The sequence below is a fragment of the Schistocerca gregaria genome, chromosome 2, assembly GCF_023897955.1.
Source record: "Schistocerca gregaria isolate iqSchGreg1 chromosome 2, iqSchGreg1.2, whole genome shotgun sequence".
NCBI lineage: Eukaryota > Metazoa > Arthropoda > Insecta > Orthoptera > Acrididae > Schistocerca > Schistocerca gregaria.
Genome location: NC_064921.1, coordinates 302546607 through 302560576, shown reverse-complemented (window position 1 = coordinate 302560576; position 13970 = coordinate 302546607). Strand labels below are relative to the sequence as shown.

At 41.9% G+C, this 13970-nt stretch overlaps 1 protein-coding gene across 3 annotated transcripts in view; it reads right to left on the bottom strand.

Moving 5' to 3' along the window:
* The window catches only part of LOC126336926 (interleukin-1 receptor-associated kinase 4-like), a 102552-nt gene that overhangs the window by 23852 nt on the left and 64730 nt on the right, over positions 1–13970 (bottom strand). For all 3 annotated transcript variants that reach the window (XM_050001095.1, XM_050001096.1, XM_050001094.1), the window contains exon 7: positions 2198–2353. In XM_050001095.1, coding sequence (XP_049857052.1) covers positions 2198–2353 — 156 coding nt within the window. The remainder of the gene's footprint in view (positions 1–2197; positions 2354–13970) is intronic.

The following is a 13970-nucleotide window of genomic DNA, read 5'->3' as shown; positions in this document are numbered from 1 at the left end:
TGCTCCAAGAATGGGACCAACAATAACGGAAGAGAATTGTTCAGCGTGACAGAAGTGCAACCCTTCTGCAAATTGCTGCAGATTTCAGTGCTGGGCCATCAACAAGTGCCAGCATGTGAACCATTCAACCACACATCATTGATATGGGCTTTTGTAGCATTTGCGTGCCCTCAATGACCGCACGGCACAAAGCTTTATGCCTCACCTGGGCCCGTCAACACTGACATTGGATTGTTGATGACTGGAAACATGTTGCTTGGTCAGATGAGTCTCATATCAAATTGTATTGAGTGGACAGACCTGTATGGGTATGGAGACAACCTCATGAACCATTGACTATTCAAGCTGGTGGTGTCCGCTGTGCTTTCTAATGGACTTGGGCAATTCCAGGAGGACAATGCAACACCTCAAATGTCCAGAATTGTTACAGAGTGGCTCAAGGAACACTCTTCTGAGTTTAAACACTTTCGCTGGCCACAAAAATCCCCAGACTTGAACATTATTGAGCGTATATGGAATGCCTTGCAACGTGCTGTGCAGAATAGATCTCCATCCCCTCATACTCTTACAGATTTGTGGACAGCCTTGTAGGATTCATGGGTTAATTCCCTCCAGCACTACTTCAGACATTAATTGAGTCCATGCCAAGTCATGATGCGGTGCTTCTGCATGCTTGCCGCGAGGCCCTACAGAATATTAGGCAGGTGTACCAGGTTCTTTGGCTCTTCAGTGTAGAAAAGACTGCTAACTCCATGATCAGTTTTCAGCAGAGTGTGCGCTGATCTGAAACTTACTAGCAGATTATAACTGTATGCCAGGGCAAGATTCGAACCTGGAATCTTTGCCTTTCACATGGGCATGTTCTCTACTAACTGACCTAACCAGGCATGAATCATGACCAGCCCTCACATCACTACTTCCACCAGTACCTCATCTTATACCTCCCAGACTTCACAGTAATTTTCCTGCATACCTTGCTGGACTAGCATTCTTGGAAGAAAGGATATTGCACAGACATGGCTTAGCCACAGCCTTGAGGTGTTTCTAGAAGGTAGGAGATGAGATATTTGCAGAAGTAAAGCTGCGAGGGCAGGTCATGAGTTGTGCTTCAATAGCTCAGTAAGTAGAGCACTTGTTCCCAAAAGGAAAATTTTCAGGTTCAAGTCCTGCTGCAGCATGCAGCTGTAATCTGCCAGGAAGTTTCAAATCAGCACACAGTCTGCTACTAGTGAAAATTTGTTTGGGAATCATACCCCGAGCTGCAGCTAAGCTGTATCTGCAATATCCTTTCTTCCAGGAGTGCTAGTTCTGTAATGTATGCAGGAGAACTTCTGTAATGTCTGGAAAGTAGGAGATGAGGTACTGGCATAAATAAAGCTGTTAGGCTGCATTGCCTAAACTGACTATATTGTGCTGGCACTGCAGCTTGACTGGGCTAGATTCTTATCTTATGAGCTTGCTGCCTCTACCTCCCAGCCATCAGTCATCCTCCCTCCTGCTCCCCAACTCTTAGATATTAATGAAATTTCCAGTGAACCATAGATATTTCTTTTTAGCTGTGCATCATATTTGAACTTAGTCTCTCACTGAGGACAATGTGTGGAGTAAAAGTTTGCACTGGATGAAGGTGTGGAAGAAAACGGAGAGGGCTACTGTGTGCATTTCTTATTTGTAGTTAGCAGAATGTCAGCAACTACCAACTTTATACAGTTCATTTAAAACTATTATATCATTCCAATTTCTCTAATGATGTTGATGAAAATTCTCAATTTTTTTTAATATAATGTAACTGGATGGATAAAAAATCTATTCACCAAGCTGCAGCAGAAGAACACACATAAAATTTGCAAGCTTTCATGGCTCCTTCTAGCAGAAGGGTAGAAGAGGAAGAAAGAGGGATGAAGGAAAAGGACTGGCAGATCTCACCAGACCTTTTCCTTCACCCCTCTTCTTCCCCCTTCACTCCCTTCAGAAAAGGAACCACTGGCTCTGAAAGGCTGCTAATTTTAACACCTCTACATGTGTGTTCTCCTGCTGCCACTTGGTGAGTAGATTTTTTTTTTTAACTTTCCAGTTGCATTATAATTTCCCTAACGAGTCGCAGCAGGGAACCTAAATACTTAAAAATGTCTAAAGATCTGTAGTTTATATGGTCTGGGAATGCAATTCAACTACTAGGGAATTTCCATTCACTTACTTTGGCTTGCAAACTGTCGTTCAGCAAAATATTTGCACTTTTTATATCCCTGTGAACCAGAGGCTTCTCAAATGCAGTATGCAGATACAAGATTCCTCTTGATGTACCAAGAGCGATGTCCAATCTTGTTTGCCAGTTCAGTACAGGAGTTGAGCCCTAAAATCAGTGTTATAGTAGAAAATTTATACAACATGAATCCAAACTGGCCAAAAGCTCTGATTTAAATAATATAAATCAAATTGCCAAAAGCTCTGATTTAAATAATATAAATCAAATTATACAAGCAAATCTCCCACTGAAAACAAAATAAAATCTGTTACTTAAAGTAATGCTACAATAACACAAAATATTTACAGATGCGATAATAGAAAGACCTGAATGTAATACAAAAATGGAAAGAGTAAATGTAACATTCCACCATATACTAGAAGCATTGTATTGTCTGTAGGCATATAAACATATCAGAAAATACTAACAATCTTTTGGTCTGATGTCCTTCCAACTGTACCTGTGAACCAGTTGCAAAGGAGCATCCCCTTCAGTACACTGTTCCATCATGGACTGGAACAACTTAACTACATCCATTCCCAGAGCCTAAAATATCTGTCACAATGCCCGCGAGGAACATCACATTTTGAATCCTTTGGACCTCTCCAGAAGCGGTATTCCACTGCCTACACAATCTAAGAAACATCCTGGTCCATCCATGCTTACTCCTAATCCCTTACCACACTGACCATACCCCTATGGTGAACCTTGATGCAAAACATATACTTTGCACTCACATAGCAGATCCTATTCCAGTCCGATCAAAGGCATACCCTGAGCAGGAGAAGTTGTGTGTTGCATGGTGTACAGTGAGGGAATGGATTGGGAGATGCAGGCAGGACAGAGAATGGGAGAGAAAGCAGAGAAGGAAGTGTGAGTGTAGAATGATAGAATTAAGTGGTGGTCATGGGGACAGGAGTGGAGGTAACTGTGTGACAGGGACTAGAGGGACTAAGACCATAGCAGGATTGAATCCCATGCATCCATCCACTACATCATATTTTCACTCCCATCGCAAGTGTACTGCACCCTATCGGAATTAGGGCCACCAGTGCAACCAATCATTGATATATTTGTTCTGTTGTATTTTTGCATGTGTGCATGACTACCTACTAGGTGTATTCCAAGATGAATGGCCATCAACAAATTGTGGCCAAGAGCAGAGTTGTCCACTCATTTGTGGAATATGCTGCTAAGCACAATGTGCTTGACTGCTCTGCAGTCTAAGCCATCTGGATCTTCTACCCCAATAGCATCTACTCTGAACTATGTATGTCTGGTACTGTGACAGTTTACACCTTGTGAGCATAATCTGTTAGCACCATACCATGACAGCCCAAACAAACAGCACCACCTTGATGGTTGTGCCTTCACCTTTTTTGCCAGTCATGTCTCCATAATGATACAACCACGATTCTCTTGTGGCGATTATGTGGCTAAAGAAGGTATCTGGAGTGACCTTACACAGCTGCAACATTTCCACTGTTGCCTCAATTTGGTGGGCATTTTGAAAGAGTGGAACAAAGTGGGCATCAATCTTTGTCATGTTGAAAGTTTCATGCAAGAAGCTGAAAGCTGCTGCATGACTGAGTTTCACTTTTTACATTTCATCTTTTCTATCTGATTGTGATAGTGTGAAATAAATGATTATTAAAAAATACAGTCAATTGCTGGAAATTTCATTTAAAAACTTCTATGTGACTGAGGTGCCCAAAGAAGGAAAAATCAGCACGGATTGTTGCAGTGTCATTCCCCATCAAATATAGAAAACAAATTACTGCATGGTATTCCATTTTATCAATGGACAGCATACTATGGAACTGTGGCTCTGAGATTTCAATGTGTATCAGTGTTGCAGACGTGTATCTACAATGGAAAAAAAATTAAATCAAATCCAGCTGAAAGTGCTTCTCACAGGCCACAAAAAGGCAAATACGCTCCTCTTTAAAAGGCAGACGGAAGGGGAAAGAGCTCCATCAATCCTCATTCTTCACCAAAAATTTTGGAATGCAAACCTTTTTAATGCAGAACATCCTAAATTATTTTATCCAGTCTCTCTCTTTGTAGTGAAGCCCTCATACTCAGCATCTCACTGACACTGTCTATATATGTCTGTCTGCCACTGTCTCCTTTTCCTCCCATTGGCACTTCCTCCTGCCCGTCTCCCAATGTTACAGTCCTCATCCCTTTCTCCTTCTCACTCCTCCTTATCACTGTCTCCTCTACCATTTTCTCTGTCTCTCTGTCCAGCTGTCACTGTCTTTGTCCCATTATTTTTCCTCCCATTGCCAATGTCTGTCCAGGCACCCCCACCCCCAAGCCTATGTATGGTCTGCACTCACCTCTCTTTTTCATTTCCACTGTCTCTTTGGCTCCCACTGCTATTGTCTTCATTCATCTCTCTCTTTCCCTTCTACTGTCACTGTTTCTAATTGACAATCATTGTCTCTTCTCTCTTTGGGTCCCACTGCTACTGTAGTCATCCCCCTCTCTTTCACTGGCACTTTCTCACTGTCTCCTCTCTCTTTCTCTCCCACTGGCACTTTTTCACAAGGGTGGATCATGGGCCTAAATTCTTGGGAAGCTAAGAAACACACTGAAATATCACAATTCCTTCCCTTTTAACATAAGCATTCATAGTGTTCCTAATGAGAATGATGACCACCACCACAAGGACTACTGCTGCGAATAACAACAATAATAATAATACCACCACTCATTTTTATTTAAAAAACATAGACTGGGCATTTGAGGGACGTTACTTGTAAAACCAGTCCATTCAATGATCGTTCTTCTTTGCAAATCTTTCCACGACATCGTACCATGTGTCTCTGCTTTAAAGTATTTGCAGTAATGGTTTTTTCAGTTTGGGAACAAGTAAGAGTTCGAGTTCTAAAAGCAGCTGCAAGTGACTGAAGGATGTGCCATACATTTGTTATAATGAATCATCACTGTTTACAAGGAAATGCTCTTCACTGCTGGTGAACTGAGTAGTACTGCATAATTTTAGGAGGAGCAGTTTATCACCATCCCCTGTCCATGACATTGACTTGTTGCAGAATCTTAGAATGTATTCTGAGCTCAAACTTAACGAGGTTCTTCATGTAGAATGACATCCTCCATGCAAACCAGTGTGGATTCCAAAAACAACGATCATGTGAAACCTAATTTGCACTTTGCTCACATGATATACTGAAGCCTTTGGATGAATGCAGTGAGGCAGATGCAGTATTTCTTGGTTTCTGAAAAGCATTATACACAGCACCAAACTTATGCTTATTGTCAAAAGTAGAATAATATGGGGTGTCAAGTGAAATTTGTGACTGGACTGAGGACTTTTTGGTAGGGAGGATACAGCATGTTATCTGGGATGAAGAGTCATCATCAGATATAGAAGTAATTTATGTGTGCCCCACAGAAGTGCATTGGGGCCCTTGCTGCTCATGCTGTATATTCATGACCTTGCAGGCAGTATCAATAGTAACCTAAGACTTTTTGCAAATGAAGCAGTTACCTACAATGAAGTACTAAGTGAAAGAAGCTGGATAAATATTCAGTCAGATCTTGATAAAATTTCAAAGTGGTGCAAAGACTGGCAACTTGCTTTAAACGTTCAAAAATGTAAAATTGAGCACTCAATAAAAAATAAATAAATAAACAGTATCCTATGACTACAATATCAATGAATCATAGGTAGAATTGGCCAACTCATATAAATACCTGGGTATAACACTTTGTAGGGATATGAAATGGAACGATCACCTAGGCTCAGTCATGAGTAAAGCAGGAAGTAGTCTGCAGTTTATTGGTAGAATACTGGGGAATTAATCTACGAAGGAGATTGCTTACAAATCGCCTGTGTGCCCAGTTCTAGAATACTGCTCACATGTTTGGGAGCTTTACCGAGTAGCACTAACAGGGGATATTGAACATACACAGAGAAGGACAGGATGAATGTTTGCATGTTTGTTTGATCCATGGGAGAATGTCACAGAGACACAGAAGAAACTGAACTGGCAGAGACCAAAAGATAGATGTAAACTTTCCTGAGAAAGTCTATTAACAAAATTTTCAGGAACCAACTTTCAATGACGACTCTATGAATATTAGTACACTAAACCCATACGTATCACTCATATAGGGAGTGTGAGGATAAGATTAGAATAATTAAATCACACACAGAGAGGCATTAAGACAATCATTCTTCCTTAGCTCCATATGTGAATGGGATGGGAAGAAACCCTGATAACTGGTACAATGGGATGTACACTCTGCCATGCACTTCATGATGGTTTGCAAGTATAGACACAGATGCAAATGTAGATATCAAATGTGAAAATCTTGTTTCCAGTTGTTTTACAATATTATCCAGTACCTTGATGTACAGCTGTTTGTCTTTTGACATCAATGGGTTACCACTTCATGCATCCATCATTTCAACTCTATTCATGGAAGCTTCAGGTTATGAATTAGTTGAGTGTTTTGTGGAATTTAAAAAGTCAATCAATTTATAAGCTTTTCATGTAAGCCAAGAATCCTTAGACAGCATTGTTGCAGAACTGGTTTTTTCCTGAAGAGTATTGAGAAACAGTTCAGTCTTTAAAAATATAGAAGAGAAAAACAAAGACAAAGTTGCTATTTTTAAACCATGTGCTTCCCTTGTAATCTTTATACTAGAGCCTGGACTGTCAATTATTCCATTTGAAACCTCAGTTAGGCCTGAACAGTTTTCAAGAATGGCAAATATTATTCTACAATATTATGGAAAGGACAGGCCATTACTCACCATATAGAAGAGACAATGAGTCACAGACAGGAACGAAAAGGCTGCTACACAGTACAGTTTTCAAACCAAAAGGACACACACACAAACCACTGCCTCTGGCCACTGAGGCTGGAAGTGTACAGCAACTGTGCCTGATGGAAGAAACAATCAGTTGGTGGTGGGGCTAAGGAGGAGGATGGGACAGGGAAAAAGGGAAGGAAAGCAGAGTAGGGGTGGGAGAAGGTGTCTGCTTATGCTACTTGTGGGAGTTTGCAGGAATGTGTGGCAACAGGGTAGACTACTAGGTGCAGTTGGGAGTTTTGAAGAGAGACAGTTGACAGGAGGAGGACAGGGGGAGGGAAGAGAAGTGAAATGGAAAAGTAGGGGAAGGAAAATAGACTAATGGGTCAGCTGGTGGAATAGAAGGCTGTGCAGTGCTGGAGTTGGAGCAGGAAAGGGGACAGGTAGGTGAAGGATAGGGATTAGCAAAGGTTGAGGTCAGGGGGATTATGGGAACATAGGGTATACTGAAGGCAGAGTTCTGACCAGCACAATTCAGAAAACCTGGTATTAGTAGGAAGGATCCAGATGACACAGGCTATGAAGCAATCACTGAAGTGAAGCACATTGTGCTGGGCAGCATGTCCAGCAAGTGGGTGATACAGCTTTCTCTTGGCTACAGTTTGTTGGTGGCCATTCACATAAACAGGCAGCTTGGTGATTATCATCTCCACACAGAAAATTATGAAGTGGTTGCAGCTTAGTTAGTAGATCACAGGTAGCCTGGTCTTTGATGGTATAGATGATGACTGTGACTGGAGTGGAGTAGGTGGTGGTGGGAGGATGTATGGGACAGGTCTTGCCTCGAGGTCTATTGCAGGTATAAGAGCAAAGGCTTTGGGAGCAGGGCGTGGAGTAGGGATGTACAAGAATACTGCGTCATTTGTTGGGTGCCAATATATCACTGGGGGAGCTGTGGGAAGGATAGTGGGTAGGATATTCCTCATTTCAAGGTGTGACGAGAGGTAGTTGAAGCCCTAGCAGGGAACATAATTGCTCCAGCCCTGAGTGGTACTGAGGGATGAGGAGAGTGCTCCTTTGTGGCCACAGTGTGTATGTGGAAGGTGGTAGATAACTGGAGAGACAAGGCACAGAAGATCTCTTCCTACACAACAGTGGGGTGGTAATTTCAGTCTATGGAGGCCTCAGTGAGACCTTTGTTATATTTCGACAGGGATTGATTGATGTGATGACCACAAGTCGCTAGGCTGTACAGAAGGGACATCTTAAAATGGAAGAGGTGGCAACTGTCAAGATGTAAGTATTTCTGGTGGTTGGTACATTTGGTATGGATGAAGGGTACTGATATATCCATTCTTGAGGAAGAAGTAAACGTTAAGGAAGGATGTGCATGCAGACAATTAAAAAAATCCCAGATTTCCCTGTTAAAAATACACTTTTTCCTGGGTGAAAACAAACTATACCCTGGGTAAAGGTACATATTTTTCTGTGTTAAGTCACAATATAATTTCCCTCAGAGCTGTAAAACTTATCAATCCTTATGTGACAGTGTAGAGCTTCCCAGCACTTTACGGAAGAAAAATCAGCAAAAAACATGTTTCGTAAAGATCTTTGATGCATGGCAACAAGTACACTGCATATTTTTTCTATTATGAAAGTATAAATACAAATTCCACCACATACAGCACAGTAGCTTCTGAAGCACTGAAACTGAGACCTCGTATGAAGCGCTTTTGTCAGCCAATCATAGGTCATGTCATATGATCTCTCTAGCCACTGAGAGCAGATATTCAGAACACATGACATGTGATGTTGTCAGCCATGAACATTACTGTTAAGTATCAGGAATACAATTAGGAGAAGTTAATGGGTTTAAATTAATATACATAGATCACCCAGAACATTATGACCACCTACCTAACAGGCTGTACTTACATTTTTGGCGAGTATAACAGTGGTGACACATTGTGGCATGGAAGCAATGAGGCCTTGGTATGTCACTGGATGGATTTGGCACTACATCTACACACAGAAGTCACCTATTACTGTACATTCTGGGGAGGGAGGTGATGAGCTTTGACACCACGTTTAATCACATCCCAAATTGTATGATTGGGTTGAGATCTGGCATGCTGGGGGGCCAGCACATCAACTGGAACTTGCCACTGTGTTTCCCAAACCACTCTTCACACTTCTGGCCTTATGACATGGCACATTTTCTTCTTGAAGAATGCCACTACCGTCAAGAAACATGATCATCATGAAGGTGTGTACATGGTCTGTATGCAGTATACGATACTCCTTGGCCATTTAGGGTGCCTTGCAGGATCTTCACTGGAGCCACGGATGCCCACATCAATGTTCCCTAGAGCATAAATGAGCTGCCGCCAGATTGTCTCTGTCCCACAGCACAAGTGTTAAGGCACTGCTCCCCTGGAAGACGACAGATTCGCACCCTCCCATAGACACGATGAAGAAGGTACTGGGATTCATCAGTTCATGCAATGCTCTGCCACTGTGCAGAAGTACAGTGGCGATAGTTAAATGCCCACTTCAGACATAGTTGCCGACCTCGTACTGTTAACATTGGCACATACACAGGTCGTCGGCTGCAGAAACCCATCTGCAGCAGTGTTCAGTGCACAGTGTTTTCAATTACACTTGTATACTGCCAACATAAAAGTCTGATGTTACTTCTGCCACAATTCACTGTCCATCCTGTTTTACCAATCTTCCCAGCCTGCAACACCCAACATCTGTAATGAGGAGAGGCCACCCAACCCCACAAGGTCTGGACGTGATTTCACCTCGGTTTCGCCACATGTTGGAGACACTCACCTCAGCACTCCTCAAACACCCAACAACTTGTGCAGTTTCCAAAATGCTGAGCCTCTGGGCCATCATAATCTGCCCTCTGTCAAATTCAGATAGATCCTGCACTTTCCACATTCTACACATGGGACAGCACATTCACTGATACTACATGCACCATGCATGTATCTGACTAGCAGTCATTCCCTGCCAAGTGATGCTATTATTGCTGGACGGGTTTAAATTGACAGTAGGTCAGTGATCATATTGTTCTGACTGATCAGTATATATACAGTATAGCTACAAGAAGAGCTAAGATTTCACATATAATATTGGTTGCCAATTTTTTTTTCCTTTTTTTCTGAACGTGTGGTTAGGCAGGATCCTAAGATTACTTCTTCAATTGCAGCAGCTGCACATTTTTCACAAGCACGATTATAAATTTCCTTGCTGAGCAACAAACATTTTGTGGGTTACCTGGCTGAGTACATGTTCTGGCAAGCACTTTAACTTTTTCCTAGAAAAGCCAATTATGTGACAAATTACTCAAGTACTCACCTTGTGACCCCCTTGAACCCGTTTTCTAAGGATAATTGTACTTTTTGCCACAATTATTGCTAAATTTGTAATCAACGAAAGAACTTAAATAAAACTAACATTGAAGATTGGTCTGTTTTAGCACATATAGATCTGCCAGTAAAATTTTGAATAATGACTTAAATGGCTGGTCTTATGGGCTTGGAATTTTCTAAGTGGCTGCTCTGCAAAGTGTTAAGTTTTGAATGAGAGCCCAACACTCTCACACGTAACATAATTCTTCTCGAGGAAAAAGAAACTTACTTTAAAAATAACTTCTCAAACCACCATTCACAATATTTTCGTGTGACCTGTTAGAAATGTAAACAGTTGTGACATCATACTCATCAAAAGCAGTTTGTTGTTACAAAGCAGTGCATAGTTTTTGCCCTAAAGCCTTCGACACATCTTGTTGTCAGCAGACACTGTGTGTGTGTGTGTGTGTGTGTGTGTGTGTGTGTGTGTGTGTGCGCACTGTTTTTTACTTTGGTATTATTCTCTTGTTTATGTTTTACTGCTACAGTATTTTTCTGCAGTAACGGGCTAAAGTAAAATTCTTCATTAGAGTGTCAGTCCTTACCAGTGAATATTACAAAAATTTAATTGAAAACTAAATCTGAGAAAACGTGGAATTCTAAAAAATTCCCAGGATTTTTCCTGAATGAAAAAATTACAGTGTTCTTCCCATATTTCCCAGCTGTCCCGGTCATATGTATCTTGTGTTGTTGGATTGATGAGTACCAGGTGAAGCAAAGGGAGAGAAGGTGTTGAGGCTCTGGAGTTCTGGAGGAATGTGAATAGGATATTCTCACCCCCATTCCAGATCACGAAAATGTCATCAATAAATATGAAACAGGTGAGGGGTTGGGATTCTCAATAATTCCTTTACATGACCCACGAACAGACTGGCACAGGATAGTTCAGTGTAGGTGCCCATTGCTGTACCACAGATTTGTTTGTAGGTGATGCCTTCAAAGGAGAAGTAATTGTGGGTGAGGATATAATTGGACATGGTGACCAGGAAGGACATTGTCGGTTTGGAGTCACATGGTGAAGATAGTGTTCAATAGCAGCAAAGCCATGTTCATCAGGGATCTTGTTTAGAGGGAGGTGGCATCAATAGCGACAAGCAGAGCACTATATGGTGTAGCAACAGGAACTGTGGAGATGAGTGGAGGAAATGGTTGGCCTCTTTTACATAGGAGGGTAGGTTATGAAAGAGCAGAGATTATCTCAGTGGTGGCACAGTAACCAGTCACAATGGGGCACTCAGCATAGTTTGGTTTATGAACTTTATGAAGCATGTAAATGGTAGTTGTACAGGGATTGATAGGGGTGAGGAGAGAGAGACTCAGGGGAGAGGTTCCAGGATGGGCCTATTGATTTAAGGAGGGACTGGAGATCCTGCTGGATTTCTGAAACGTGGTCACTGTGACAGGGTTTGTATGTGGACAAATGTGACAGCCTGCACTTCAAAAGCACAGCGGCGGAGTCTTTTTTTTTTCCCAAGTAAGATTATAAGGTCAGGATCAGTTTTTAGGTATTGGATTGCAATTCTTTCTGTGGATATAAGGCTAGATACCATTTTAAGGATGTTGGGAATGATGGTGAGGCAAGGTTTAAGGATAAGAAATTCTGGAATGTTAACAGGGGGTTAATTGGCGGCAGTGGGGGTGTATCACAGTTGGATGGAGCAGTGAAAGGGTTAGGCAGGTTTCAACATTGGCTTTGAGTTGAATCTGATTGGGAGGGTTGGTAGTGAAAAAATGTTCTCCACTGTAGGGTGTTTGAGAAGGAGAGAAGGTCTGCAACAAGTCCGGCATGACTGAATTTTGAGAGCAGAGCAGAATGTAAGGCGCACTAGAAAGCACTGATACTTCTGTAGGATTAACACCTTTAGAGGAAAGGTCCATACTTTGTTTTCGGTCTGTTTAGGTTCCGGATTCTGTATGGCAGTGGAAGAGAGTGTAAATGTGGTAAATGTAATAAGTCTGGGAGGCAGGTTTGTAGGGTGTGATAGGATGTGGGGGAGGTTTGCAGGCTGCTGTAGAGGTGGTGGACAGTTGAAGTCAAAGGCAGGAGTAGGAGGTGAACACGTTGGAGAGATTTTTAAGGTGTGGCAATGTGCATGCTGCTCTACTTCTTGGACGGCACAAGTTTCAATGTGAGAGATTGAATGCACGAATAATATTGTCGTTACTTCATCCTCTATCTTCCATTGGTTGATTTCACCTAACTGTTGCTTTTCTTCCATCCTGCAATCCAGTGCTATTTTTCTTTGTTCCTGTTCTCTAACACATTACTTTACTCAGGGTCCATCTTTTCTTGGTCTTCTTCCCTGTGTTTTACCTGTTGCCTCCAAACAATACAAGCTCTGACTTGTGAGCCATAGTGTATCAACCGTTTTGTCCATTCACGACATGCAGCTATTGTGACCACACTGACTGCTGGTGTAGCATTGCATGTCTGGCATTATTCCCGCCGATATAATTGGTCTTAGATCTTCAAAGTAATCAGTCTTCCTCCTTCACTCTCAATTATTTTTTGAATGCTATTTTCTGTACCTTACTGTACCACATGAACTTACTGAACCTCCACCTATAAACTCACTCCCCCCCCCCCCCCCCCCCAAGTCCCTTTCTCTTCCCTTATTCCACCATGCACATACCAACCTCACCTAAGTCATCTATATGTGCTGTCCCCTCTCTTCACACTTCACTCATATTCAACCACTGACCTGCATCTCATATTATTGTCTTTTTATTTTTACTTTTTTCTCTTTGATCTCATTTTGTTCTCACGTCAATTTTATTTCATCTTTACCTTTCATTATCAGCTCTACCATCAAGTTTCACTTACGTTCCCCATACTTCATCTTTTCCACTCTTTGAATGAATTTTTCCGTTTTTTTTTTTTGTATTTTGCATATTTTCATGAGCCCCAATCCAGTAAAGTTTCCTTATCACTAGCCAAAACCCAGTTCTACATACTGTTTCTGCACTGTTGCCTAGCCCTTGGAATACCCCAAATGACCTCCCCATTAAATTATCCATGTCTGGCTGCAACCCCTTCTTCCACCTCTAACGGTTGAAATTCTGCTTGTCCATAGCCCTCAATAACCTAGTCCTCTAAAACCACATAGACCAGGCCAAAACCTCCTTGCAATACCTTCTCTCCATATGCAAAATTCTCCTGCTCTGCAATTCCAAATTCCTGCATACCATCTCTAACACAGAAACACTTGCCTTCCTGGAAATGGAGCAGCATGCTCAAGGTTGTCTCAAAAGATGAGCCCCCAAAACCTTCCCCACATCACCTTCTTCACAGCCAACAAATTCTGCCTCGCAGATCTACATTTACCACACCCTCAGAAATTCCTTCCTACCACCATACAGAATCCAGAACCTAAACAGACCCAAAACACAGTATGAACCTTTCCTCCAAAAGCCTTAATCAAACAGAAGTATCCATACTTCTCACAGGGCCTTACCTTTTGTCCCACATCTAGATTCAATCATGCTGGACTTGTTCAAGACCTTCTCTCCTTCTCCC